The sequence below is a fragment of the Pogona vitticeps genome, chromosome 3 (genome assembly GCF_051106095.1).
Source record: "Pogona vitticeps strain Pit_001003342236 chromosome 3, PviZW2.1, whole genome shotgun sequence".
In the NCBI taxonomy this organism is placed as follows: domain Eukaryota; kingdom Metazoa; phylum Chordata; class Lepidosauria; order Squamata; family Agamidae; genus Pogona; species Pogona vitticeps.
The window spans coordinates 41,281,288-41,306,799 of record NC_135785.1 but is presented as its reverse complement, the minus strand read 5'-3'; the positions used below and the strand labels follow the sequence as shown (position 1 = coordinate 41,306,799).

General features: G+C 42.1%; 1 protein-coding gene across 9 annotated transcripts in view; it reads right to left on the bottom strand.

Moving 5' to 3' along the window:
* Positions 1-25,512, bottom strand: part of PER2 (period circadian regulator 2) — a 65,409-nt gene that overhangs the window by 9,541 nt on the left and 30,356 nt on the right. For 8 of the 9 annotated variants that reach the window (XM_020793175.3, XM_078389231.1, XM_078389232.1 and 5 more), the window contains 14 exons: positions 25,190-25,391; positions 21,982-22,033; positions 21,379-21,509; positions 19,302-19,380; positions 14,097-14,203; positions 12,343-12,496; positions 10,960-11,065; positions 4,650-4,784; positions 4,372-4,471; positions 3,890-4,055; positions 3,675-3,802; positions 2,186-2,386; positions 1,708-1,959; positions 297-1,159 (listed from right to left, as the gene is read on the bottom strand). In XM_020793175.3, the coding sequence (XP_020648834.3) occupies positions 297-1,159; positions 1,708-1,959; positions 2,186-2,386; positions 3,675-3,802; positions 3,890-4,055; positions 4,372-4,471; positions 4,650-4,784; positions 10,960-11,065; positions 12,343-12,496; positions 14,097-14,203; positions 19,302-19,380; positions 21,379-21,509; positions 21,982-22,033; positions 25,190-25,391 (2,676 nt within the window). The remainder of the gene's footprint in view (positions 1-296; positions 1,160-1,707; positions 1,960-2,185; positions 2,387-3,674; positions 3,803-3,889; positions 4,056-4,371; positions 4,472-4,649; positions 4,785-10,959; positions 11,066-12,342; positions 12,497-14,096; positions 14,204-19,301; positions 19,381-21,378; positions 21,510-21,981; positions 22,034-25,189; positions 25,392-25,512) is intronic. The other variant, XM_020793177.3, reaches the window with a different exon arrangement.

The following is a 25,512-nucleotide window of genomic DNA, read 5'->3' as shown; positions in this document are numbered from 1 at the left end:
GTGGTTGAAATCCTGTTGCTTGCTAAGTTGCGAGTAAGCACATTTAGTCACTGGGGATTTGGCAAGTCAACTATTCTGTAATTTCCAGATTCAATGGGCCTACTCTAGTTGCAACTTGCTACCCTAAGCAATAACATTCCAGCTGTCTTTTGTTAGATCCTAGTCACCCTTCCCAAATACTTGGAAATAACCTCATATTGGAAATTGGCTCAATTAGCTCATTTGGGATACAAATTACATAATCAGCTAAATTCTTCAGCACAGATATTTTCTAGGAAGTTTTTGAGAATGCTTACATGGGAAGATACATTATTTTTACAGTCATCTGAATGTATTGGTTTGCTAGCTGTTCCTCCATGAGTTGGAGTTCCATGCCTCCCCAATATGCCAGGAGTTCCACTTTCAGTCATTTTTTGCATTTCTTCTAATTGCAGAAGATTCAACTGTAGAGGAGAACTGCATCGTGACTGAAACAATGGTGGTGAGGCCTGGTCTTGTGGGCCCAGGGACTGTGGAGTGCAGGAACGGGAAGGCTCGTTTTGGGATTCTACAACAGGGATCTTTTCACTCTCTGCTGATGGATTATAATGCAATGGTTGTGCTGGAAATACTGTCTGTGAAGGAAATCCATTCAAGGCAGTGAATGGAGGCTGCACTGTAAATAGTGCTTGTGAAGAGAAAGAAGGCTGAGCAGAAAAGCTAGGTGGGCCAGGATAAAGTACTTGAGAGATACCATTGTTCATCTGAGGATATACATAGTTTGGGAGCACAAGTGTCACTACTGGAGTCACTAATGGTGCAGGAAACTGTGGCAATGGCAAAGCACCTTGATTTCCAGACCCCTGTGATTCATTTAAACCCGAAACAGAAGCTTCAGGACCTTGTGGCATGGTCCCTGTTGGTGGTAAAACTGGAAGTGGATATGCAGGCACAACTGTAGGAAAGGGCATGCCAGGATAACTTGCTTGGGAAGTGTCAGATGGAGACCAGGTAGTAGGATTTTGGCCAAGCAAAGGAAATTTGTGAGGTGGTTTGGTACTAGACAAGGTGCTATTTGAAGAGTCATGTAGTTTATGCCGTTTTGACTTAGACTTCCTGTTCCTCCCACTTTTCTTCCAAGATTGATCTATTCCAGAACCATGATGCAGTCCATGAATACCTAGAATGAGAAGGAAATTATTAAACAATGTGTTCCTGTGTTTTGTGGTTAAAATAAAATGCACCAGGACACTGCTTTATCTGCAGTGATGGCACCATGTTCATGTTTAGAAGCATTTTTTTCATTATTTCTTCACCTTTTTCCCAGAGGAGCCAGTTTTAAAGAAGTTTCAGTTTTAAATTCAGAGGCTGAAACCACATCTGCCCCTCTCTATAACACAATCTCTAATTCACACACTTCAAAACACTACTTCTAATCTCCACACAAGGCAAAAAAAAAGCAATCACACTCAATTGTTTTGTACAAGAGATGCTTACTTTAGTATCTTTAATCCAGAGAAGGAAAAATTCTATGCATCTTTGAAGATGCAACTATAATCCTTCTGTTCTGGTTAACAGACTTCAGCTTCTGAAGGAACACAGAATATATTGCAAGCCTGCAATAATCTAAGTATGTTATTTAAATTATCTTTAGCTAGATACATTAAAATTAACTTATTCTGTTTAACCTAATGTGTTAAAAAGTCAAATAAGTCATATCCCACTCACCCGGATGTCCTTTGAGTTTTTCTTGAAAGTAGCAATTGCAATTATATTGAAAAATATGGAACTTTCTTATTTCTTTGCATTTGTTCAGAAAGCTCTGCTCTTCTTTTTGTGTATGCACAGCAAGCACTTCCTTTGTGAGTCCCAATTTCTTAAATGCCTCTTTCTCCCGGTTCTTTTGTGCAGGGCTGTATTGTGGAACAGCAGGTTGACTCTCACTGGGTTCTGTTCCACCAGGGCCATCTTCCATTATTTCTAAAGTAAGACAAACAATATGTTCAAGTAAAACAATTAAAGATGTCATTCAGTTTTCTCACCATTTTTTTTTGCAACAGAACATTAGCATGATTTGTGTGTCCAAGTTTATTTCACCTCTTTACAAAAAACAGGATGTAGCAATATTTTGAACAAGTTTACAAGAGGTCTATATTTCTTCAAGAAATGGTAAAGAATTCCACCTCATAATAAAGTAGTACAATACCTAATTCAGGTTGTGGTTTTTTGTCTCCAACATGAACTATGGTGCTGCTGTAGCTGCACTGACTTGTAAAAGATACAACACTTTCTGGTTTTCCAGGCAAAGTCAAAGAATTTAAGTGAGCACCAACAACAGCAGAAGCATTTGACTTGTCAGATGTCTCCAACACCGCAGGGCCTATGCAACTTTTGGACCGCTCACTTTCTTCTCAAATATCAAGCAAAAACAAACAAAAATATCACACACAGAAAAGAAGAATAATAGTTCTTAGAGAAATAAAATATGACATTGGATGAAATATCTTACCCAGTTTTGAGTGAAAACTAAACAGCCCCAATACTTGCACTTGTTTCCTGACATGGTAAGAGATACTGACATATTTTTAACACCTTGCATTCTTTTAACCTCCTAAAAACAGATTTCACAACTATCTGCTGATTTCTTTTCCACTCTGTTTATCTGTCTAGTACCTTTTCACTCACACAGTTCCTATCAGTGTTTTCAAGAACTTTGCTACCTGCTTTTGGTTTGCATGAATTTAGAACTGAGAGAGCAATTTTTATACATTTTAAAAGCAACATGGACACCAATTTATGTGTGCTGCTGCCAGTTTTTAAAAGAAAACCCCTTGCTGAATAAGCATTCTTCCACATAATGTATTTTGCTATAATTTGTACTTAAAATCTTAATGAACTATAATCTAATTCATTTACAGTGGACCCTTGACTTACAGACAGCTTGACTTACAGACTTTTTGAGTTACAGACTTCTCTGGCCGCAAAATTTAGGTTTGACTTGCAGACTGAGATTTGACTTACAGACCAGAAAAAAACCAAAATGGAACAAAAACGGCCTGTTACGGGATTAATCGGTTTTCAATGCACTGTAGGTCAATGGAGACTTGACTTACAGACTTTTTGACTTGAGAACCGCCTTCCAATACGGATTAAGTTCTCAAGTCAAGACCCCACTGTATTGTTTAATGACATAAAGGACATACTACTTGACTATGTGAAAAAAATTGAAATACAATTACACAAGATTCCTAGGCTTTAGAGCTGCTGTAAATTAAGCTGTGAAAAGTTAATTTAAGGACTAAATCACTGCTTTCCCAAACATGTTCCTAATTCCTGCACAAGACATGTGGTTGCACCCCTGCATCTCCTCCTCCTGTCTCCTCAGCTTTACAGCTAGTAGCACAACATTCAAATGTAATCTCTTCACTATGAAATTTTATTCATCTCATTTGCTACTAAAGGGTCTCAGAAACTCATTAAGCAATAATGTATGATTTTTGCAGTACCTGACATTACTGAGGGGTGAAGGGAAAGAGATAACACAGAACTGCCGCTTACGGTGGCAACTACGTGTTATAAGGGAGACCAGTTCACAAGGCAATGCTTGTTTGAATCATTTGACACTAAGACACTACACAGTATGACTTGTTCCAAAATAAGCAAGCACAAGGTTTCATTGTAAATAATTTAAATACCTGTGCATCTTTTAATGGTATTGTCATTCACTTCCTTTGTGCGTGAATCAGGATTCAATGCAACAGTATTTGATACTGGTTGAGATTTTTTCTTCACTGTATCAGGTGCACTGCAACCTTCTAAATATCTGTAAGTGAACACAATTAAAATCTTCAATTTAAAAAAGTAGTTAATTATGCATAATCAGTGTTTTATTAAATGATTAACTGCTTACCTGATAACACTATCTAAACAGCTGATCTGCTGATATGAATACACAGGCTGTTCCTCCCAAGCCAGTTCTTCTGCAGCCAAGCTTCTTTGACAAGAAATTCCAACAGCATCATTTTCAGCTAACTCAGCTGCCCCTTTCCCATGACTACAGTGGTCACTGGGTTTTTCTATGTAGCATAAAAACAGAAACATCTTACGTTTTTATACAAGGATCCTTTCACTGTTCCAATTCAATATTCAATGATTCTAGTGATAGGGGGTGATAAACCTAGTCATGATAGCACAGGTAGCAATATTACTGAGGACACAGTAATATTAAACTGTATGCAGAAAATAAATGCCACACAATATGGGAACAGGGCTAAAATGTGCGATTTGATCTCATATTGTAGATACAATGCTTCTGGTTAAAAATAATTACATTAATCTGAAATTTATGTTTCCATTCAACTTTTTAAAAAAGAACCAACTTTTATGTCATACCTCCATAAGATTTTTTCTGGTTTTCAAGATTTGCTCTGGAATCAAAGATAGCATGCTCCTCTTTATTCTTGGACACACCCCCATCACTTTGAGACAAGTTCTGCAGTGAAGATTAAAAAACAATCATTTAAAAACCAACAACACCTTGACATAATTAGTAAATGCTTATAAGGGAGAAAAAGGCAGAGATAATGCTTCACTGGTTCACATCTTCAAAACAGAATTCCCCCGGGCCATTTTCTCACTAAATCATTACTATATTACAGTGAAAATCTTACAGGTTTTAGTGTTCTCTGGGTATCTTCATTATTGTTCCCATTGCTATCACTCGATGAAGCTATGCTCATGAGGTGTTCTTGTGATCCATTGCTGCCCAGGCTTCCATAGCCACTCGAACCACTGTTATGTACAGGCTAAATATAAACATAGATACATGCGTCTTTATGATTGATAACAAAGAAACATTTTGCATATATTTTTAACATGAAACAGCTAACAAAGAAATTATTCCTCTTGTTCAATGATTTCAAGATTGCAGCTAGAAATCTATATTTCTCCAGAAATATAATTTTGAAATAAATAGCCTTTTAACAAGATTTACGGATGCCATTTTAAAAATCAACAGCACTAGATAACCAACAGAACAGGTGGCATAGTACATCTGAAAATGGAAGTAAGCTTTGCAGCATCACATTTCAGAGCAGAAACAAAGCAAAGATCCCAATACCATAGTCACAAAATACCACTTCTGTGGATTACTCTTGTAGACTGACTGGCTGTAATGGGATTGGCAAGAACATTTTATCATGATTCAGAACTTTCTTGGACAGAGATTTAAGAAGCACTGTAGATTTTGATTCATTTAAAACTCTATTCACATGAGTCACATGCACAGAGATCATATGAAATTGATGGTTGTTTTTGAGCTCTGATACTCCCGCTGCCATATCTGATGTCCTTTTCTCAAGAGACAAATACAGAGGTTACTTACCTGTAACTCTGGTTCTTTGTGTGATCATCTGTGAAGTCACATTACAGTGGTGCCTCGCTTAACGAGCGCACCGTTTAATGACGAATCCGCATAGCGACATGTTTTTTGCGATCACTAATGCGATCGCATTGCGATGATTCCAATGGGCGAAAATCACATTGCAATGATCGGTAAGCGTTTCTCTTACCGATCTTCGCATTGCGATGTTCTAAAAACAGCTGATCGGCGGTTCCAAAATGGCCGCCGGAAGAATAAAATGGCCGCCCACTCCGTTTTCGCGCCCTGCCTTTGCTTACCGGGCAGTGAAAATGGCGGCCGGATGGGGGAATCTTCGCTTACCAGTGAGTTTTTCCCCAATAGGAATGCATTAAACGGAGTTTAATGCGTTCCTATGGGGTTCCCCCCCCCATAGCGACAAATCCGGATAGCGACGTTAATCCTGGAATGGATTAATGTCGCTACGTGGGGCACCACTGTAATGGGTTTAATCTGCACCTGTGCAGAGGTCTCTGGAATATTCTAGAACTTTATCATGCATTTGCCAAGACCACTCCCCTAGTACACGTGGTCCGCCCGTCCTGGTGATTGCCTCAGCTCCTAAGAACAGCCCGCTGCTGCATCAAAGGTGAGACAAACATGATGGACAGAGGGGAGGATGGGCAAGATGTGTGAATTCACAGATGACCACTCAAAGAACCAGAGTTACAGATAAGTAACCTTTCTTTCTTCTTTGTGGTCTCTGTGAATGCACACTAATGGGTGATTAACAAGCTGACTTACCAAAAGACGGATGTCACGGAAGAACAGAAGAAAGTATAACTCTACCAGACGCTGCATCTCTCTTAGTCCTGACATCCAGGCAGTAATGGGTGGCAAACGTAGAAGGTGTTGCCTATGTAGCAGCTTTGCAAATGTCTGGGAGCAGTACTCTGTGAAGAAAGGCTGTGGAGGTAGTCAGAGCCCTGGTGGTATGAGCTTTAACACTCACAGGCAGAGGCTTCTTGGCAAGCTGGTATGCCAACTTTATAATTGTAATTATCCAGCGGGAGAATATCTCAGAGGAATGTGAGAGCCTCTATGAGGGAGGTGTGGTGTCATAAAAAGTCATTTTGATTAGCAGAAGGAGGACGTCTGTGAAACATAAAATGCAAGGACTCGTCTGACGTCCAACATATGAAAGAAACGCTCGAGGTCAGTCGTCAGTGATGGAAAAAAGGTAGGTAAAATAATAGGCTGGGTGAGGTGGAAGTTTGACACAATCTTTGGGAGAAAGGAGACATCAGGATAAAGACTAACCTTGTCCGGGTGGAATTGGAGAAATGGAGGGTCTACTCAGAGAGCAGCGAGTTCAGAGGCTCTATGGGCAGAGGTAATGGCTACTAGAAAAAGACTTTTAAGGGATAGGAAGCGGTCCGATGTAGTAGCAAGCGGTTCAAACAAAGAAAGTATAAGACGTTGGAGGACAGTATGTAGGGACCGTTGTGGAGGCAGCGGAGGTGCGGGAGAGCGCATACTGGAGACACCTTTAAGGGAAAGTTTTAACGTAGGGTGACGGAAAAGTAAAGTTGCTTAGGAGTCTCAAGGCTGATTTGCTATTATGGTAGAAATGTAAACCTTGAGGGTAAAGCGGGAGAGCTGCTTATGAAAAGGATACAAAAGGAACGCAAGGACTGCCTGAAGAGTTGTTGGTCAGAAGATCACGCTGAAGTGCAAATTTCTTGAATGCAGCCCATTTATAAGAATAGAGCTGTGTAGTAGCAGGTTTTAGGGCATTGGCCAAAATTGTGTTTATTGAGGGTGAACCATGCCGTGAGATGGAGAGTGTGAAGATCAGAGGGGTGAGTCTTGCCTTGATGTTGATTGAGGAGGTGAGAAATGAGGGGCAGGAGAAGATAGTCTGTGAAGATGGATTGGAGCAGGGTGAACCACGGTTGCCTGGGCCACCATGGGGCAATGAGGATAGTGTTGGAATGATCTTGTCGGATTTCGATTATTGTCCTGAGAAGGAGAGGAATGAGTGGGAAGAGATAAATGAGATGTGTGGTCCAATTGGTCATAAGCACATCCCCTAGGGAACCTGGGCGTATGCCTGCCCTTGAGCAAAAGAGAGCGCATTTCGAGTTTTGGGACATGGCAAACATGTCTATGCGGGGTCGTCCCCAGAGTTTGCAAAGGTGACGAAATACAGTCTGGTCTAGAGTTCATTCGTGCATTTGGGTGTGCATCCTGCTGAGAGTGTCTGCTATGAGATTGTCTTGAGTGTAAATATACACTGCTATAAGAAAAATGTGGTGTTCAAGACACCACTTCCGGAAATGAATGGCCAGGAAGAGCAAAAGAAGAGAGTATGTACCTCCTTGCTTGTTTATGTAAAACAGTGTAGTGGTATTGTCTGTTGTTACTTGGATGGCCATGCCAAGTATGATGGGCTCAACATCGTGGAAAGCTTTGAAAATGTCTAAGAGTTTGAGGTTGTTGATATGAAGATTCTGCTCGGTGTGGGACCAGGTAGCATGGACATGTAGGCCAGTGCAATGTGCCCCCTATCCATTAGGGCCTGCATCAGTGGTGATTTGAATTGATAACTGGAGAGGTGCGAAGGGTCTTCTGATGAAGAGGTTGGCCGGAGTATTCCACCAGAGGAGTTGGGCAGAAAGTTCGGGAGTAACCTGCAGGAGTTTGAAAAGTGAATCTGTCATAGGATCAAAGAGGGACAGATACCATGCTTGCAGGGAGTGCATTTTTAATCTGGCATGCTGAATGACCGAGGTGGTGAAACCATGAAGCCAATAAGACTTTGAGTTAGATGTGCAGTGACCAACAAATAAGGGAAGAAGTGCCGGATAAGGGCATGAAGTTTTGTTGCTCTTTCTTGTGGAAGGAAAACTCTTGCTTTTTGCGAGTCAAGAACTGCGCCTATGTAGGTGACTCGCTGTGCAGGAGCTAGAATAGATTTTTCTTCGTTGACTTTATGGCCCAAATCTGCAAGGAGAGAAAGGGTCAACTGTATGTTTTTTAAAGCCTGAGAGTGCGAGGGAGATAACAAACCAGTCTTCTATGTTAGGGAAGATGGAGATTCCCTGAGTATGTAGGTGAGCTGCCACGGGGGCCATGCATTTGGTAAACACTCTTGATGAGGTGGATAGACCGAAGGGAAGGGCTCTGAATTCATAGGCAGTGGTTCCTATGGAGAATTTGAGAAATTTGCGGTAGTCTTTGCAGATGTGTACATATCACTTATGTGGATGACTGCAAACCAGTTGTTTTGCTGAAGAATGGGTAAGATCCGTTCTAACACGAGCATGCGAAAACGCCTTTGAACGATGTACAGTGGTGCCTCGCATTACGAGCGCTCCGTTTGACGACAAAATTGCTTTATGTGATGTTTTTGCGATCGCAAAAGCAATCGCAAAACGATGTTCCCTATGGGGGAATTTCGCTTTGCAATTATCGGTCCCGTTTCGGTAACCGATCATCGCAAAGCGATGATTTTCGCACAGCTGATCGGCAGTTTCAAAATGGCCACCGGGTAAACAAAATGGCTGCCCGCTGTTTTCTGGCACGGATTTCTCGCTGCACAGGCAGCGAAAATGGCTGCGCTATGGAGGATCTTCGCAGGACGGTGAGTTTGAAGCCCCTAGGAACGCATCAATCAGGTTTTAATGCGTTTCTATGGGCTTTTTAAAATCGCATTGACGTTTTCATTTTACAGCGATTTTCACAGAACGAATTAACACACCACTGTAGCAGCTGAGGTGTAGGAGGTCGAGAATAGGACATAAACCGCCATCGCATTTTGAGATGGTGAAGTAACGGGAGAAGAACCCTAGATCGTCTTCTGACGGGTTGACAGGTGATATGGCGTCTTCGAGGAGAAGAGACAATCTCTTGGTTGAGAACGTCTGACAGTGATATTAGAACTGTTCTTGGTGGTGGTGAAAAAATGAATTCTATTGCGTAACCAGTGGCAATAATAGCAAGGACCCAAGAATTGGTGGTAACAGATGCCCAAGATAGAAGATGGGCTGAAAGACGAGTGGTGCTGGGTGGGGAGATGAGGTAAGTGGATCTGAGGAACAGGAAAGTCAAAGGCTCTGGTGTTTTTTTTTCAGGATGACGGAAGGATTGTTTGGGGTGCTGACGTTGTACAGCGTGTCTAGGCTGAAATGAAGACAATGACTGTGGAAGGTATCTTTTTGTCAGAGACTGGTCTGGTATGTTGATAAGAGTAGGGGCGATGCCACTGATATTGTTGGGGTCTGTAGTATGGTTAGGTATTATAAGCACGTGCTGTTTTTCTCAATTTCTGCAGGTTGCCCAATATTTCGTCAGTCTTGTCATCGAAGAGCCCAATGCCATCAAAAGGCAAGTCTTCAATTCTCATGCAAGCATCGTCTGAAACGTGGACTGAACGGAGCCAAGCATGTCTACGAAGGGCTACAGCGGTAGCCATGTGTTTGGATGCTGCTTCAATGACATGTTGGGCAGTGATCTACACTTGATGAACAAGTGCCATAGCCTCTTGATGAAAAGCGAGGCTGCAAGCTTTATACTTGCCTGTGGTTGATTGGAGTAATGGGAGAGCCTTATTCCAAAGTTAATGATAGGCACCCACAGCTGCAAGATAATTAGAAGCACAGAGGGTAAAGGAGGCGAGGGAATAAACTCCGCGTCCAATAATATCCAATATTCTCCCTTCTTTGTTATTTGGAGTTACATTACACCGATTCCTTGCTCTGTTTTGGGTGGCATCGACAATAACTGAATTGGGAGGTGGTGTTCTGAGAGAAAAGCAGTGTTGTCCCCATGTGTTTTGTATAAATTCTCCACCTTGCGAGACATATGTGGGACAGAAAATGGTTTGGACTGTTTGGCTGATGAGATTCTCCCCAAGCAGAAAAGGCAAAGATTGTGACCGTCTGTGAGGGGGATCTGGTTGGAGGATGAAGTGCACCTTTCAAACGGTTGAAGAGGGGCCATAAATGGCGGGGGGAAGGGGGCGATAAGGAGAGGGAGAAATAGTTCAAAAAGTTACAATTTTTATCTCTAATTCTATTATAGTTTGAAAACGAAAGCAGTGGCAAACAGAGAGCTTGACGAGAGGAGAAACCTCATTGGTGACAAAATGGAACTGAGGCAATCACCAGGGGGGCGGTCCTGGCGAACGCGTGGTAAAGTTCTAGAATATTCTAGAAAACTTTGCGCAGGCACAGATTAAACCCATTAGTGTGCATTCACAGAGACCACGGAGAAGCATTCTTACACAGAATTCTGGCCTTTGTTGCAAAAGATGTTAAACATTACGTGTTTGCTGCTCCTTAATGGTACTGAAGTGATCAACTGTTTTGCTTTAATGCTTTTATTTTAATCTTGTATTTTATGTAGTTAATTATTTTAACTATCTGAGTCCTGGAAAGGAGGGACACAATTTAACTAAACATAACACTTCTAAGCTGCAATGACCAAGAATGTGTGTGCTGTTATTTTGAAGATTTAGACTTTCTTGAATAGGTGTTTATGAACATCTGCCTCTCACTGTATATCTGGAGATTCAAGTAAATTCAGTTTTATTTTGTTTCAGTATAAAGAGAGTATACCTGTAGCAATAACCGATGTATTTGCTCTGTAATTTCCTGAATGTTAGGATGAAGATTTTCTTCTTCTTTGTAGTGGGGTATGAACACATCTTCATTCAAGGGACCACTGTAAAAATCATTAATATGATTCAGAATGATATATGAATTTATTTAAATTATATCAGCCCTGTTTTTTCTATTCCATCTACAAACTTTTAAACTAATAAAATGTTCAGGCTTACTCACTCCAAATATGACTTCTTCATTCTGAAGTAAATCTTGACAACATTGGAAAGATCTGCAGCACTTACAAGTGTCTTGTTAAAAGCATTTACAACAGCACATACTTACAAGAGCAAATGGAATTATTATTTTTGTCACTGTCCCACTCAATAGATTTATTCAAAAATGTGAATAAAAGTAGATGCCATTTACTTATGTCTGAATGTTGACTTCTCCCCTATTCCACAAATGTTTCCATATTTCCTGTAATGACCTGTACTAAAGATGCAGAAGCTAAAGGATAATATCCCATATGCTGCCAAATATTAACCGACCACACATGAAAAATACCAAAGAATTTTCAGCTTGTGATGCACATAATGAATCTGACCTATGATGTAGCATATGCAAATTAAACTTGCTTGCATCAAGATCCAGCTCATTTGCATATTACAGTTGCCAAATGAAGGCCACTGCTATAGAATCATACTATTTGCTATGGATGTTCCACATTTAATATAGCCTCTATGTCATAATTTAAAATGAAAGACAGCACTTTTGCTGGTGTAGTTTTTCAAGTGACTTGTAATACCTGCATCAGATGAAGTGTTACATCATACAACCACTGCACAGTGAAGCTGCCAGGGAGGCTTCCTGTAGTGGCATCCATGGTGATGTGACCATCAGCTTTTCCATGGAGAAGCTGACAGCCAAAAAACAGAAGCCGCCATTCACACAATTATTAAACAAATGGCTTTTTAAAGCATATGGAATGAGGCTTTTCCTCCCATTCTGTAGCCCCATTAGGACTTTCTGCAAAACTGTTATGCACATTGGAAGAAAACCTGTCAAATAGCAGGTCTTGGAGACCTGATCCATACTGCAACCTCACTATAAAGCAAAAAATTAAGATCTTCTCCTATGATCCACAAGGTTTCTGATTTGGATTTGGCCTCTAATACCTATTTGCTTGTTAAAAATAATTCACACAGTACTGTGAATGGAATATTGCCTTAGAGAAATATTCTTACAGAAGGAAGAGAAAATGAGTACTTCCACCAAGAGTAACTATGCAAAGAATTGTGCAAATCGGGTTTCATCCTATGTTTCAATGTAAACGTGCCTCTCACAAAGAATTTCACAATGTGAAACATTCTATTTGTGTTACCTTTATTTACTTACGTTCTAACTTTGTGTCTTCCAACTATAAATGAAATTTTTCGACTCCAAGGATTGATAAAACTAGACCAGCTAGTATCCAGAGTAATGTATTCACCATTTCTAGTGCAGAACCTGATTGGTGAATAGTCAAATGGCTGACCACCACACTGAAGTACTGAAACAAAAAAATGAGGCAAACTTCAAATTTAACAGAACAGAATATATAAACTTAACTGGTAAAATGATAAACTAAAAACTGGACACTATGCAACCATTAAACAGGAGCCAACTAACAATATTTCAGATTTCACCTTTTCAGTAACCAAGCATTAGTATTTACCAAGATTTAGAAGTGAAACACTTGGAAGCAAATTACAGATTGATCTGAATTTGAAGACTGAAAGCCTTGACTAAAAGATATTGGCAAAAGATATACAAAGATATACAACCACTCCATTCATCTGAACAGTGCTTAGGCACACAAAAGCTTATAAAGAATTAATTCTAGTTAGTCTTATAGGTGCTACCCAATTATTTCTGGCTGGAATCCCGTTGCTTCGGATGGCATGTTACACTAGAGTAACTCCACTGAATCAGTGGGTAGATATGGTGAGTCAACCTTCCCATATGTTCCACTGATTCAAGAGGACCTACTCCAGTTGTGATTTTCTCTGCTAAGCAATAGGATTTCAGCCATTAACATGCTTTCCAGATGGTTTGCTATGTAAGTACTGTACCAGGTTTCATTAGATTGCATAATGGTTCAAGCACTTTAAGGCTTTGTAAGTTATAGTCACCAGCTGGAACTGTCCATCAAACATTTCAGTAAGCCAGCATGCAGCCTACAGCCCTGGGCAAATACCTATAACAAACTATCATATTATGCAGTGGCTGGTACCCACAACATATCATTGTCTTTAGCTGATTTTATCAGTTGCTGATTGATTTCTGTACATAACTGAATGTATATTTCTGTTCAGTAAATTCAACTGAACTTAATACTTAATCAAACCATTGGCTGATCCAGTTGAGCCTGCCCTTATGAAGATCTTCATCTGCACCTGCCACTAATGCTTTGAACTGGAACTACTAGGGAATGATATGGCCAATACTAACATGAGTACACGCTTTTTTTGGGGGGGGGAAGTTGTTTGCATAACTATGTTGTAAACTACCCAGAGAGTACACTATCTTGCACAAAATCCTGTATCTTTATCTTGTCTGTTAGTTTACCTCAACCATTTCTCATGTGGACATTCACTGGGAAATAAAGCCAGAAAGCCACAGAACAAAAATATGAAAAAGCTCGGATTATATCACTTCAACATGACTCTGAGTCTCCAAAGAACAGGACCATAGCTGGGGTCAGGGGAGAAGGAGTTAATGTATATTAAAAAATCTGCAATAGGTGAAGACCACCTTTTTAAAAGAGGCTTTTAACAACCAAGTGAACAGTGAATAGTTTTGCTTTTGGTCACTGCACATTATTACTATTTTACATTTATTTTAATATGTTTTATACTGCTTTAACTAATCACTTTAATACTATAATAGTTTGATTGTGTTTACGTTGTTTTTTTATTTTATAACTTGTAAGCTAACTTTGGTTCCTTCACTGGGGGAAAGGCAGCATAAAAGTGTAATGAATAAATAACTGAACCCATGAATGAATCAATTAACTGTTATCCAACACTCTAATAAGAATTCATCCTTTGCTGTGTTGATTTTCTTTATCAAATGGCATGAAAAATGCACCATTCTACAGCAGAACCTACTTTTTTTATGAATCGCTAGCATTAATGGTCTGTCCTTAGGATGAAGATGTACTAAGATGGAAGTTCCAATTAAGTCCTGAGGCAAGTATCCCAACAGTGGTACTGCTCTTTAAAAAAGAAAAGAGAAATTTCAAATAATCACAAAGCAAAATACAATATATGTACATAAAATCATTTAAATTTCATTTTGACTACCCTGAAGTAAGAACAAAGTAAAAGTTTCTGGAATTGACTCACACTTCTTCAAAGCAAAAGTAGAAGCAAAAGATATAAACATAGGCAGAAGACAATATTTTCTACATCATTACAGAATAGGCACATGCAAATACATAGTAACACCTCCTAAAAACAGTCTTTGTCAGCCTAGACCTCTCTAGGCATATTGGATTGCAACAGCCATCCTTAGCAGACATAGCCAACGACTCTGCTGACAATTATGGGAATTTTTGGGTAAGCACAACTGTAAGCGCAACAGGTTTTGGAGGCTATCACAAACATCAAGTATGCAGGGAAGTTGCTCTCACATCTTATTACATGTCTACCCAACTCCTTTTCTTGCACAGATTCCAATTAACATGGAACTATGAATTATCTCAATCAATAAAGGGTGAGAAGACAATTGAGAGATCAATCTGCAGGACTAGCATTTAGTTTTCAAAAACATTTCAAGGTAAAAGAAAGGTTACTTACCCGTAACCATGGTTCTTTGAGTGGTCTGTGAATTCACACAAATGGGTCTTGTCTGTGTCTGCACTGACATTCTCGGAATATTCTAGAGCTAAAAGTAACAATTTTATGGGCTGATCCCCCATAAGACACATGCTCTTCCCACCCAAGATTCCCCTCAGTTCCTAAAGTTTGTCCGCCGGGCATGAGAGTTATATAATAAATAAGATACCCGTGACGGACAGAGGGGAGGATGGATGGGTAATGTGAATTCACAGAGGACCACTCAAAGAACCATGGTAACAGGTAAGTAATCTTTCTTTCATCTTCGTGGCCTCTGTGAATGCACACAAATGGGTGACTAGCAAGTTTCACTTATCGGCCGGTGGGACGTCATGGTAGGAAGAATGCCAACACAGTTCTGCCAAATCCAGCACCATTGCGTACCCTTACGTCTAGCTGGTAGTGCTTCACAAAGGTGGATGGCATGAATTGTGTTGCTGCATGGTAGATGTCGAGAATTTCAGTTCTATGCTGGAATGCTGCCGAGGTGGACAGCGCTCTGGTGGAATAAGCTTTAAGATGATTAGATGGCGATTTACCTGACAGCTGATAAGCCATAGATACAGTCTGGACTATTCATCTGGAGATGGATTAGGATAAAGCTGGACCTTTGTTATGAGGACTATGACAGCATACAAAAAGCCTGTTAGTTAGTCTGAAGGTCCTGGTAGTGTCCAGACCAAGCGCCTTACGTCAATATTGTGGAGCATGTGCTCTAGAGGAGATGGTGGCGATTGAAGAATGATGGTAATATGAAGCATAGATTAATATGAAAATCTGAGTTGATTTTGGGTAAGAATGAGACATCAAATTATGAAGTCACTTTATCAGGGAAAAATTGAATAAAGGGTGGATCGAATCACAGGCCGGCCATTTCACCAGCTCTCTTGGCAGATGTGATAGCCACTAGGAAGGCTGTTTGAAAGTAGGTAATTTTGTAATTGAAGATAAAATGGGCTCAAATGGTGGGCGCATTAGTGCAATTAGAATGATCTGTCAACCATTGGGGAATGATGTGTTTACATGGAGGACGGGTGTTATTGAGTCCTCTGAGAAAGTCTTTGACAGTAGAGGGAGACAAAAGCCCTGCTGGATCAGAATCATCCGGTTGATGGGCAACAATAGCCGATATATAACGTTTTAAAGTGGAAGGGAATAGGCCAAATTAAAAAAGGTGGAGTTTTCAGAGAGAGCTGGTAAAGAAGTTATTTGTTTCTGTATATTTAATAAAAGATATCCATTTATTTACATATAGACATCAAGTTGATGGCTTCTGAGCTTGATTGAGCACAGATCTCAAATTGGAACTATGCTCCACACTCTCAAGTTCATGGACGATAGATCCAGATGGTAGACCATCCCTCCTTTCAACAACAAGAGGTCAGGGACCAGAGGGAACTGAAACGTGTCTGTTGACATCGATCTCAGACAGGTGAACTAGGGTTGCCTTGGTCACCATGGAGCTACAATAGTGCCTCGCTTGACGATAATCTGTTCCAGCAAAATCACTGTACAACAAAATCGTTGTGAAGCGAAATAAAAAATCCCATTGAAAAGCATTTAAAACCATTCAATGCATTCCAATGGGCGAAATACCTCACTGTCCAGCAAAGATCCTCCATAGGGCGGCCATTTTTCAGTGCCTGTCTTGTGAATAATCAGTCCTGAAAACAGCAGGGAGCCATTTTGAACAGCGGGTGGCCATTTTGAGAGCCGCTGATCAGCTGTTTTAAAATAATCGTTTAGCAAAAAATTGATTCTCAAAGCAGGGAACCGATCATTGTAAAGCGAATTTTCCCTATCTAAACATCATTTTGCGATCGCAAAAACATCATTAAGCGATTGCCTCGTCAAGCGGGGTAATCGTTAAGCGGGGCACCACTGTATTAGGATTATGTTCTTCCCTACTTTCCAGGACCATTGCCATAGCCCTTGAATCCATGGGAGGTTTCTCTTTACATTTGAAATTTAGGGTATCTGAGATTAAAATTGCCAACCCTCCTTTCATCCTTCCTAGACCCTCTCCCCTTCTGCCTTTCACCCAATAGTTATTGTACCCTTGCAGGGTGATTTCTTGGTTGGTCCAAGTCTCTTGGATTGCTATAATATCCAATTTCTGGCGGACAAAGGGATTATCATGTGAGTTTGTTAAACAGCGAAACCACCCTGCAACATTCCATGAGAGTATCTTAAGCGTGGAGGCTAATATTTGTCATTCTGTTTTATCAATGTTATCCAGGATTTTTTTGGCATCGTTGAATAGGATTATGTTCGATTAGGAATGATGGAGATGGATGACTGTCTGTTGAGTAAGCGATATCAGAGGGAAGAGTTATGGCAGATCCCTGCCCAATTTCATATGAATGAGTCCCCGATAGGAGTTCTTGTCCGCATCTGCACAGGAACAATCGACCCTGCATTTGCCACTCGAACCCAAAGCAAATACATCGATGGTCGGTACTTCCCAACGGTGACGGAACCGAACTTGCAGTTTCCTGGATTAGTGATCCTCCACAGGGTCGAACAGCCAAGGGTACCACAATTAGAGTGGCTTGAGGCTCAGTCTAGTGTGCTGTAGCACTGAAGTTGTAGAGGTCATGAGTTCGAAGAGATGTTGTACGTGACGGGGTGGAATCAGAGCCCAAAGTAAAAAAGTGGATCAATCTCTTTGTATGATTTTTTAAAAAATGGAATGAACGCTCTGGCCTAATCAGAGTTGAAGACCGTTCGATATAGAAACATATAGTATGCTATAGTACCAGATGAAACTTTGCGTGATGTATGTTGAGACCCAGGTTTGGAAGGGCGTTGAGCATGATAACTTGTTATATTGGCATCGTGATATGATTTTATTACTATCAGCCAGTCTTCGATGTTCAGGTAGATGTTCATACCCTGAAGGGAAAGGTTCGTTGGAACTGAAGCCCTGCACCTTGTGAAAGACTTTGTATTGCTGAAAGACCGAATGGTAGTGAAACCTTAGGAATTTCTGATAAGATGAGTAGATTGATATGTGGAAATATGTGTCCTGAAGATCGAGTCTCACTGTGAGAGAAGAGGGATAATGGTGTCGAGAGTCAGAATCCTAAAGTTACGATCAAATAAATGTTAAGATTTTTGAGATCAAGGATTGGACGGATGCCTCCGTCCTTTTTTAGGTACATAAAAATATAGGAGTAGAGGCCATTATATAAGCCCGATGCTGGAACTTGAATTATGGCATGATTGTCCAGGAGGGCAGAGATCTCTTCCTGGAGGGTTTTAGAGAAAGCAGTAAGTATAATGTTTCTCAAAGGAGGATCAGAGTCAAATTGTAGAATGTAACCTTGATAGATGTGGTGACATTCTTGTATGAAACCAATTGTCTGTAAGACTGGAACCCCAGATATGTTTGAAAGGACTATGGGTAGAACTGAGATTGTCTAGACTGAAGTTTGGAAGGATGAAAGGGCTGTTGGTTCGTATATGATTTAGCTGTTTTCGTTATTTTGTGTAAATTTTTCATGGTGTCACCAGTCTTTAGATTGAAAAGACTGGTACCATCTAATGGAAGATTTTAAATCCTGGCCTTTGTGTCCTCTGATAAGTCAGTGGATCTTAACCAGGCATGCCTTCTTATCAATACTGAGCATGCCATTGAGGCCGTTTTTGCTGCATGTCTAGCAGCAATCCTGTGTCACTTTGCTAGAGCCATGGCCTCAGCATGAGCATTTATAAGTTTCATTTTGATGGATTCAGGAGCGGAATCTAAGATGGGTAAAATCTTTGACCATCATTGCCCTTGGTAGGCGCCTATTGCTGCCTGGTAGTTGGCTACACGGAGCAGAAACGACCAAAGAGAATAGACATCCCTGCCAAGGACATCAATCTTTCTGTACTCTTTAGTAGGGTTCATGGGGGATCGCTGATCAGCTGAATGAAAGGAAGAGGTGTCCAATTTAGAGGGGAAATGACCAAAATCTGAGAGAAAAAACTCTGTGAAATTGCTCTATTTCTCCGTAGAATCTTTCAGCATGCCAGAAAAAAAGGAACTAAGAGGAATCTTGAGTGGGAGGAGCATCTGCCTCATGGGAGATCAGCCCATAAAACTGTTACTGTTAGCTCTAGAATATTCCGAGAACGTCAGCGCAGGTGCAGACAAGACCCATTTGTGTGCATTCAAAGAAGCCACAAAGAAAAAGGACAATTTATCTTCTCCAATTCCTAACTGAATAAGAAACAACCCTGTGTCACAAAACAGATCCAGTGCCACTGAGGTTCTGGTTATTTTATTTTATTTTTATGTAAACATCTTTGTTTCAACAACTGTAAAGGTAGCCCAAACATATATTCTGTCTGCTTTAATATTTAATAGCAGAGCTGACTGATTCTGGAAGTTGCAGGTTTTTCAAAAATACTTTTCAAATTATAATTATAGCTAAATATAGGGCCATAAATAATTTAAAACAGGTACACATAGCCATTTCAGTGCTTCACCTTTCATCTACATCTTGGAACAAACAACTTGGTGTATGTGTGGTTGTAAAGACTCTTTTACTGGGAGGAATTCTGGGTGCTGAAAGAAAAGAAAGACAAAGTTTAGTGGAATTTTTAAAATAAAAGCAATATACAGTAATGAATTAGACTAATATTATTGATCAGAGTTATCAACTTGGTCACATTCAATTAGTCACCTATCAATAGAAAAGATCAACTATGCAAGCTGCAACTCCTGGTTTGTTTTAGTTTTTTGGAATAGTGATAATCTTAATAGGTACACAGCTAGCAGTTCATTAAAATTATTTATTACTTTGCAAAAATTAATTGTAAGAAACATAATTAAAATCCTTTCACAGGATTATATGCAGTGAGAGAATGAAACACCACCTAGGAATAGTCTAGATGGTAAGTGTATGTGCACATTGGCCTTTTGGGTGCAGCTTGATGCAGAGGGGCAGGGACATTATTTTTGCCTGTGCTAGACAGTCACTCAGAGGCAGTGTCCCAGTTTCTCTGCCCTGCCTCTTCTAAGCGCTGCCTCTGAATGGGTGCCTGCCGAAGGAGGCTGAGCTGGGAAGTGCCAAACCTATGTTTGGCTGAAAACAAATTGGCACAAACTGCTGAACCAGTAGTTCGTGCCTATTTCTAACAATTACTAAGGAGGAAGTCTTACTAAAACCAACAGGACTTTTTTTTGCAGCATACTGAACTAGCCTTAGTGCCAAATAAATATGATCAGCAAAACAGTCTGGAGACTCATTAAAATAATTCTCCTCAGATGCATGTAAGTCCTTACAAAGTAAGATGGCCTCTCTCTAAATGATTCTATATTATATCATAAGGCTAGTACAGTGGACCCGTGACATACACATGGCTCCACCTGCGTACTTTTTGACTTACAAACTTCTCCTTGCCGCAAAATTTCACTTCGACTTGCAGCCAGAGAATCAACCTAGGGACTGGATCCTGGCCTCCCCCTTATAGTCTTTAGGCCGCCGATTGTGCCTTCGGATGCCTTCCAGGTCTTCTCTGCCGCCATGAGAGGCATCTCGGAGCCCTCCCCCCCCGGCCGATCGTGCTCTGGAGGCACGATCGGCAGCGAGGGGGACCTCCGGAGGCCTTCCAGGGCTTCTCCGCCGTGATGTAAGGCTTCTCCGAGGTTGTCATCCGCCGCCGCCTCCAGCTTTCCCAGGATACACCGGGCCTACCAGGGGAGGGCTTCCCCTGGTAGGCCTAGTGTACCCTGGGAAAGCCGCCGCTGCCGGACGACGACCTCCGAGAGGCCTCCCATGGTGGTGGCGGAGCCCTCGGAGGGCTTCAGCTATGGCAACGGCGGCAGCCGGGGACCCCTGTGAGGCCCCCGGCAGTGATGGGGAAGCACTCGAAGGGCTTCGGCAGCGGCGATGGACCCCTTTGGACTGGCAAAGTGCTGCTTTTTGCATTTATTTTCTTTTTTTGGTGGTGGGATATTTTTTTCTTCGCCCAGTTATGGATTAATGGGTTTTCAGTGCATTCCTATGGGAAATGGACCCTCAACCTACAGACTTTTCGACCTGCGGCCACCATTCCAATATGGATTAATTCCACTGTACTGTCCATTCATACAGATGCAAAATGCTTCCTGATGTCTCACTCCCAACACAAAGTGCCTTCCGCTTTCCCCTATCTTCCCAGCTCTCTATTCACCTACTTCACTCTCTCCTCCTTTACCTCCTTATTTTACCCATCTATGGGGCATGAAGGGTAGTGACTGGCAACCAAAAACATCCATAAGGAAACATCACACAACATGCACATGGCATGCATGTGGAGATCAGCACAAAGTAACACAGTACTGAATTACAAGCAGATCATGTACTGGAGGCACAACAAAAATATACCAATACTTAGTGGTGGTGTAAAAGAACCAGGGAAGCAAAGATTTTGTCCTGCTCTTGACACTGTTGGCACTAGTTTCAGCTCAAGGCCATATGAATGCTGGGATGCAGTATTGATATAATGAAAGAATCAAAGAAAGCTCACAGTACATGCTCACTGTGGATTAACTTATAAATACCTTTAGATAGATAATTACCTTCATAACCAGAGTGCACCTTTTCTGCAAGCAAAACACAACAAAGCTGATCTTCTGCATCTTGCACTTTAATAAGGTATGGTGTCATACGAAATGGGTGATAGGAGATCTCATTTGCATGCTTTCCTGCACTAAAATAAAAGGGTCAGGACAAATCAGCTCTTGTATTTTCCACAGACTTCTAAATATAGTGACTCCTCTGATAACTGGTCTAAGCGATGGGCTGGGAACTAAAGGTCTGTTTCCATTCACATACAGATGATTTTGGCTTCCTTCCTACGAAAACACCTCGTCTGTGTGCTCTGAGAACTCATCTACCAAAAGTGACATTTCAAGAGCAGTAAGGGACAGTTAAAAGAAAACTGACAACCTATGTCTTTAGCTTGTGTCAGAGCCATTTTGTAACCTAGCCATTATGTCAATATTTAAATTAAATAGCTCAAAAACTATTTTCTGTAGTCTGTCCTAAAACTGTAGCGTAAGAACTGTTTGGTTTTTAGTTAAGATTCCTGAATCTATCTTATAAGTTAAGCAATTAACATAAACTTGGCAGATGGAAGCGAAACATTGTCTGAAACCTCCAGTTGACTTAAAATGTCTCACCTGATGCGGCAGAAAAAAGATTTTTCCTCCATGCACTCTTGTGTGGCAGATTCTAAGACAAAAAATTTTTACAAGAACTTTGTAAGGTATGATAATACAAAGTAAAATGTGCAATGAAGGTATTAGGAAGCTATCCTGTATGATTACACAGCTTGAAACATAATGTAAAGGTTGAAATATGGGCACAGGAATTTTAACAGGGGTCACAGAAAAGCTCATTCTGGCCAGGGAAAAGTATATGCTGGGGTAAAGTGCTGGCCTTTTCATGAAAGAGAATGGATTGGGCTTTTCTAATGAAACAGTGGCTTCCTGTTGAATCCAAAGCCTGATCTTCCCTATTCCTGGAATGCTCCATTTTGAGACTTTCTGCTACCTATGGAGAAAGTGGTTGCTTTTCTCTACTGCCAGAAAGCAAGCAATACATCATCTTCATACATTACAGGCATCAATACTATGGGAAAATTTGATAAAGAACAAAAGGATCTATTTTCTATATGGGAATTGCTGGGGGAATGGAGCAAATTATCCCCCCCCTCCAAATAAGCTAACCACAATTAAGAAAACCTCATACTTTGTCTATACAGTGGTGCCTCGTATAACAAGTGCCCCGTTTAACGACGAATTCGCATAGCGATTGCAAAAATGCCATCGCTTTTGCGATCGTATAACAAAGGTGCCTATGGGGAAAAATCGCTTTGCGATGTTTTCCCCATAGGCACCATTTTCCCCCAGCTGAGCGGCGGGAGCCTCCAAAGGAGCGCTCCCGCCACTCAGCTGGGGGAAAATGCCTGCGGTGGCCTTCGAAGGACCCTTCCAAAGGGTCCTTCTGAGGCCACTGCGGGGGGAGGGTGGGGGGATCCGATGCCTGTCAGGCATCCTGGGCTCGGATCCCACCCGCCGCCGCTTACCCAGCCTTGGGTAACCGGCGGCGGGTGGGAATCGAGCCCGGGATGCCTGAAAGGCATCCGGATCCCCCCGCTCTCCCACCCTCCCCCCGCGGCTTGGATCGGACCCGTGGGGGCTAGCCCTGCCATGGCTGGACTCTTGGGAGTCCAGCCATGGCAGGGCTAGCCCCCGCGGGTCCGATCCAAGCCGTGGGGGGAAGGTGGGGAGATCGGATGCCTGTCAGGCATCCTGGGGTCGGATCCCACCCGCCCCCGGTTATCCAGCCTTGGGTAAGCGGTGGCGGGTGGGATCCGAGCCCGGGATGCCTGAAAGGCATCCGGATCCCCCCGCTCTCCCACTCTCCCCCCCCCGCGGCTTGGATCGGACCCGCGGGGGATAGCCCTGCAATGGCTGGACTCCCAAGAGTCCAGCCATGCCCGGGGTAGCCCCCGCGGGTTGGATCCAAGCCGGATCCAAGCCGCAGGGGGAAGGTGGGGAGACCTGATGCCTGTCAGGCATCCTGGGCTCGGCAGCGCGGGGCGGCAGGGACAGGGTGGAGGGGTCCCGAAGGTTTCCAGGCTTTTGCCTGGAAGCCTTCGGGATCCCCCCCACCCTGTCCCTTTCGCTGGCAGCCACCCCCCGCTGCTTTCCCCAGCCTGGATCAGGCTCCTGGGAGTCCGATCTCAGCTAGGGAAGGCAGTGCAGGGCGGCGGGGACAGGGTGGAGGGGTCCCGAAGGCTTCGGGATCCCCCCACACCCTGTCCCCTTTGCTGGCAGCCACCCCCCGCTGCTTTCCCCAGCCTGGATCGGGCTCCTGGGAGTCCGATCTCGGCTAGGGAAGGCAGCGCGGGGCGGCGGGGACAGGGTGGAGGGGTCCCGAAGGCTGTATTGTTTGAAACTGCCCAGAGTAGACATGTTCCAGATCCGTGGTATATAAATCTAATAAGTAAGTAAGTAAATAAGTAAGTAAGTAAGTCACCCATGCTATGACTCCATAAAAAGAGTGGGCAACTTCAGTAGATCTCAGGGGCAATTTTCTGCCTTGAGATCCTGTGAGGTCTGCATGGATCATCAAAATGTGAAAAAACCCTGACAGGTGGCTATGCAACCTCTACTTGAAAACCTCCAATGAAGGAGAACCTATCACCCCCAAAGGCAGTTTGTTCCACTGTCAAACATCAGGAAGCATCTCCTAATGTTTGGTCAAAATTGGGTGTCTTATACTTTGAACCATTAGTTGTACTTCTACCCTCTGGCACTGGAGAAAATAAGCTAGCTCCATCAACCCTTCCTGATTTGAAGATTACTATAATGTGACCATGATGTGGATGTCCCGGATAACCCAGATAGTGTGGTTGCTGACCTTGAGCCAGACATCCTGGAGAATGAAGTCAAGTGGGCCTTAGAAAGCATAGCTAACAACAAGGCCAGTGGAGGTGATGGCATTGCAGTTGAACTATTTAAAATCTTAAAAGATGATGCTATTAAAGTACTACACTCAATATGCCAAGAGGTTTAGAAAGCTCAACAGTGGCCAGAGGACTGGAAAAGATCAGTCTATATCCCAATCCCAAAGAAGGGCAGTGGCAAAGAATGCTCCAACTACCATACAATTGCACTCATTTCACACGCTAGCAAGGTTGTGCTAAAAATCCTACAAGGTAGGCTTCAACAGTATATGGACCAAGAACACCCGGAAGTACAAGCTGGATTTCGAAGAGGCAGAGGAACTAGAGACAAAATTGCTAACATGCGCTGGATTATGGAGAAAGCCAGAGAGTTCCAGAAAAACATCTACTTCTGCTTTATTGACTATGCAAAAGCCTTCGACTGTGTGGACCACAGCAAACTATGGCAAGTTCTTAAAGAAATGGGAGTGCCTGGCCACCTTATCTGTCTCCTGAGAAATCTATATGTGGGACAGGAAGCAACAGTTAGAACTGGATATGGAAGAACTGATTGGGAAAGGAGTATGACAAGGCTGTATATTGTCTCCCTGCTTATTTAATATGCAGAATACATCATGCGAAAGGCTGGACTGGAGGAATCTAAACCATACCTCTAGATTTTAAGCCTAAAATATATTTACTGCAGACCAAGGTTCCTTCTAAGGCGTGCGACTGTGCACAACTCCACTTCCTTCCATGTACCTTTCCTCCTCCCCCACATACCCACAGCAACAATTTCCGGCCCCTTTCATTCCGGTCACAATGGAACCCTGCAGGGGAGGCAGAGTTGTGCAGGGGGTGGCGGCCCACCCAATGGGGCCAAAAATGAGAGGGAACATTGTTACAGACCCTTTTGAATAGTTCAGTATACCTACCAGCTCCACTGCAAATACTCCAAGATGGCAGCCTGTACGGAGTTGTGGATGTATAGAACACACTGACATCTTGAGGTGCCAGAAATTCCACAAATTTGGCATTTTTAAAGTAATCTTTTTTACAGTGAAGAATAGAGGCAGCCTGTTCTGATATGTAGAGAATCTTTCCAGTAGCAAAAGAAACAGCTACAGCAAACATATCCTAAAACAAACAAACAAACAAAAAAACACAAAACACAGTTTGCACAATACATATTCAATAAAATTTACTTTAATGCAAGGAAAACATTAAACAATATTTGTGAGCTAAATAGTGAGACATG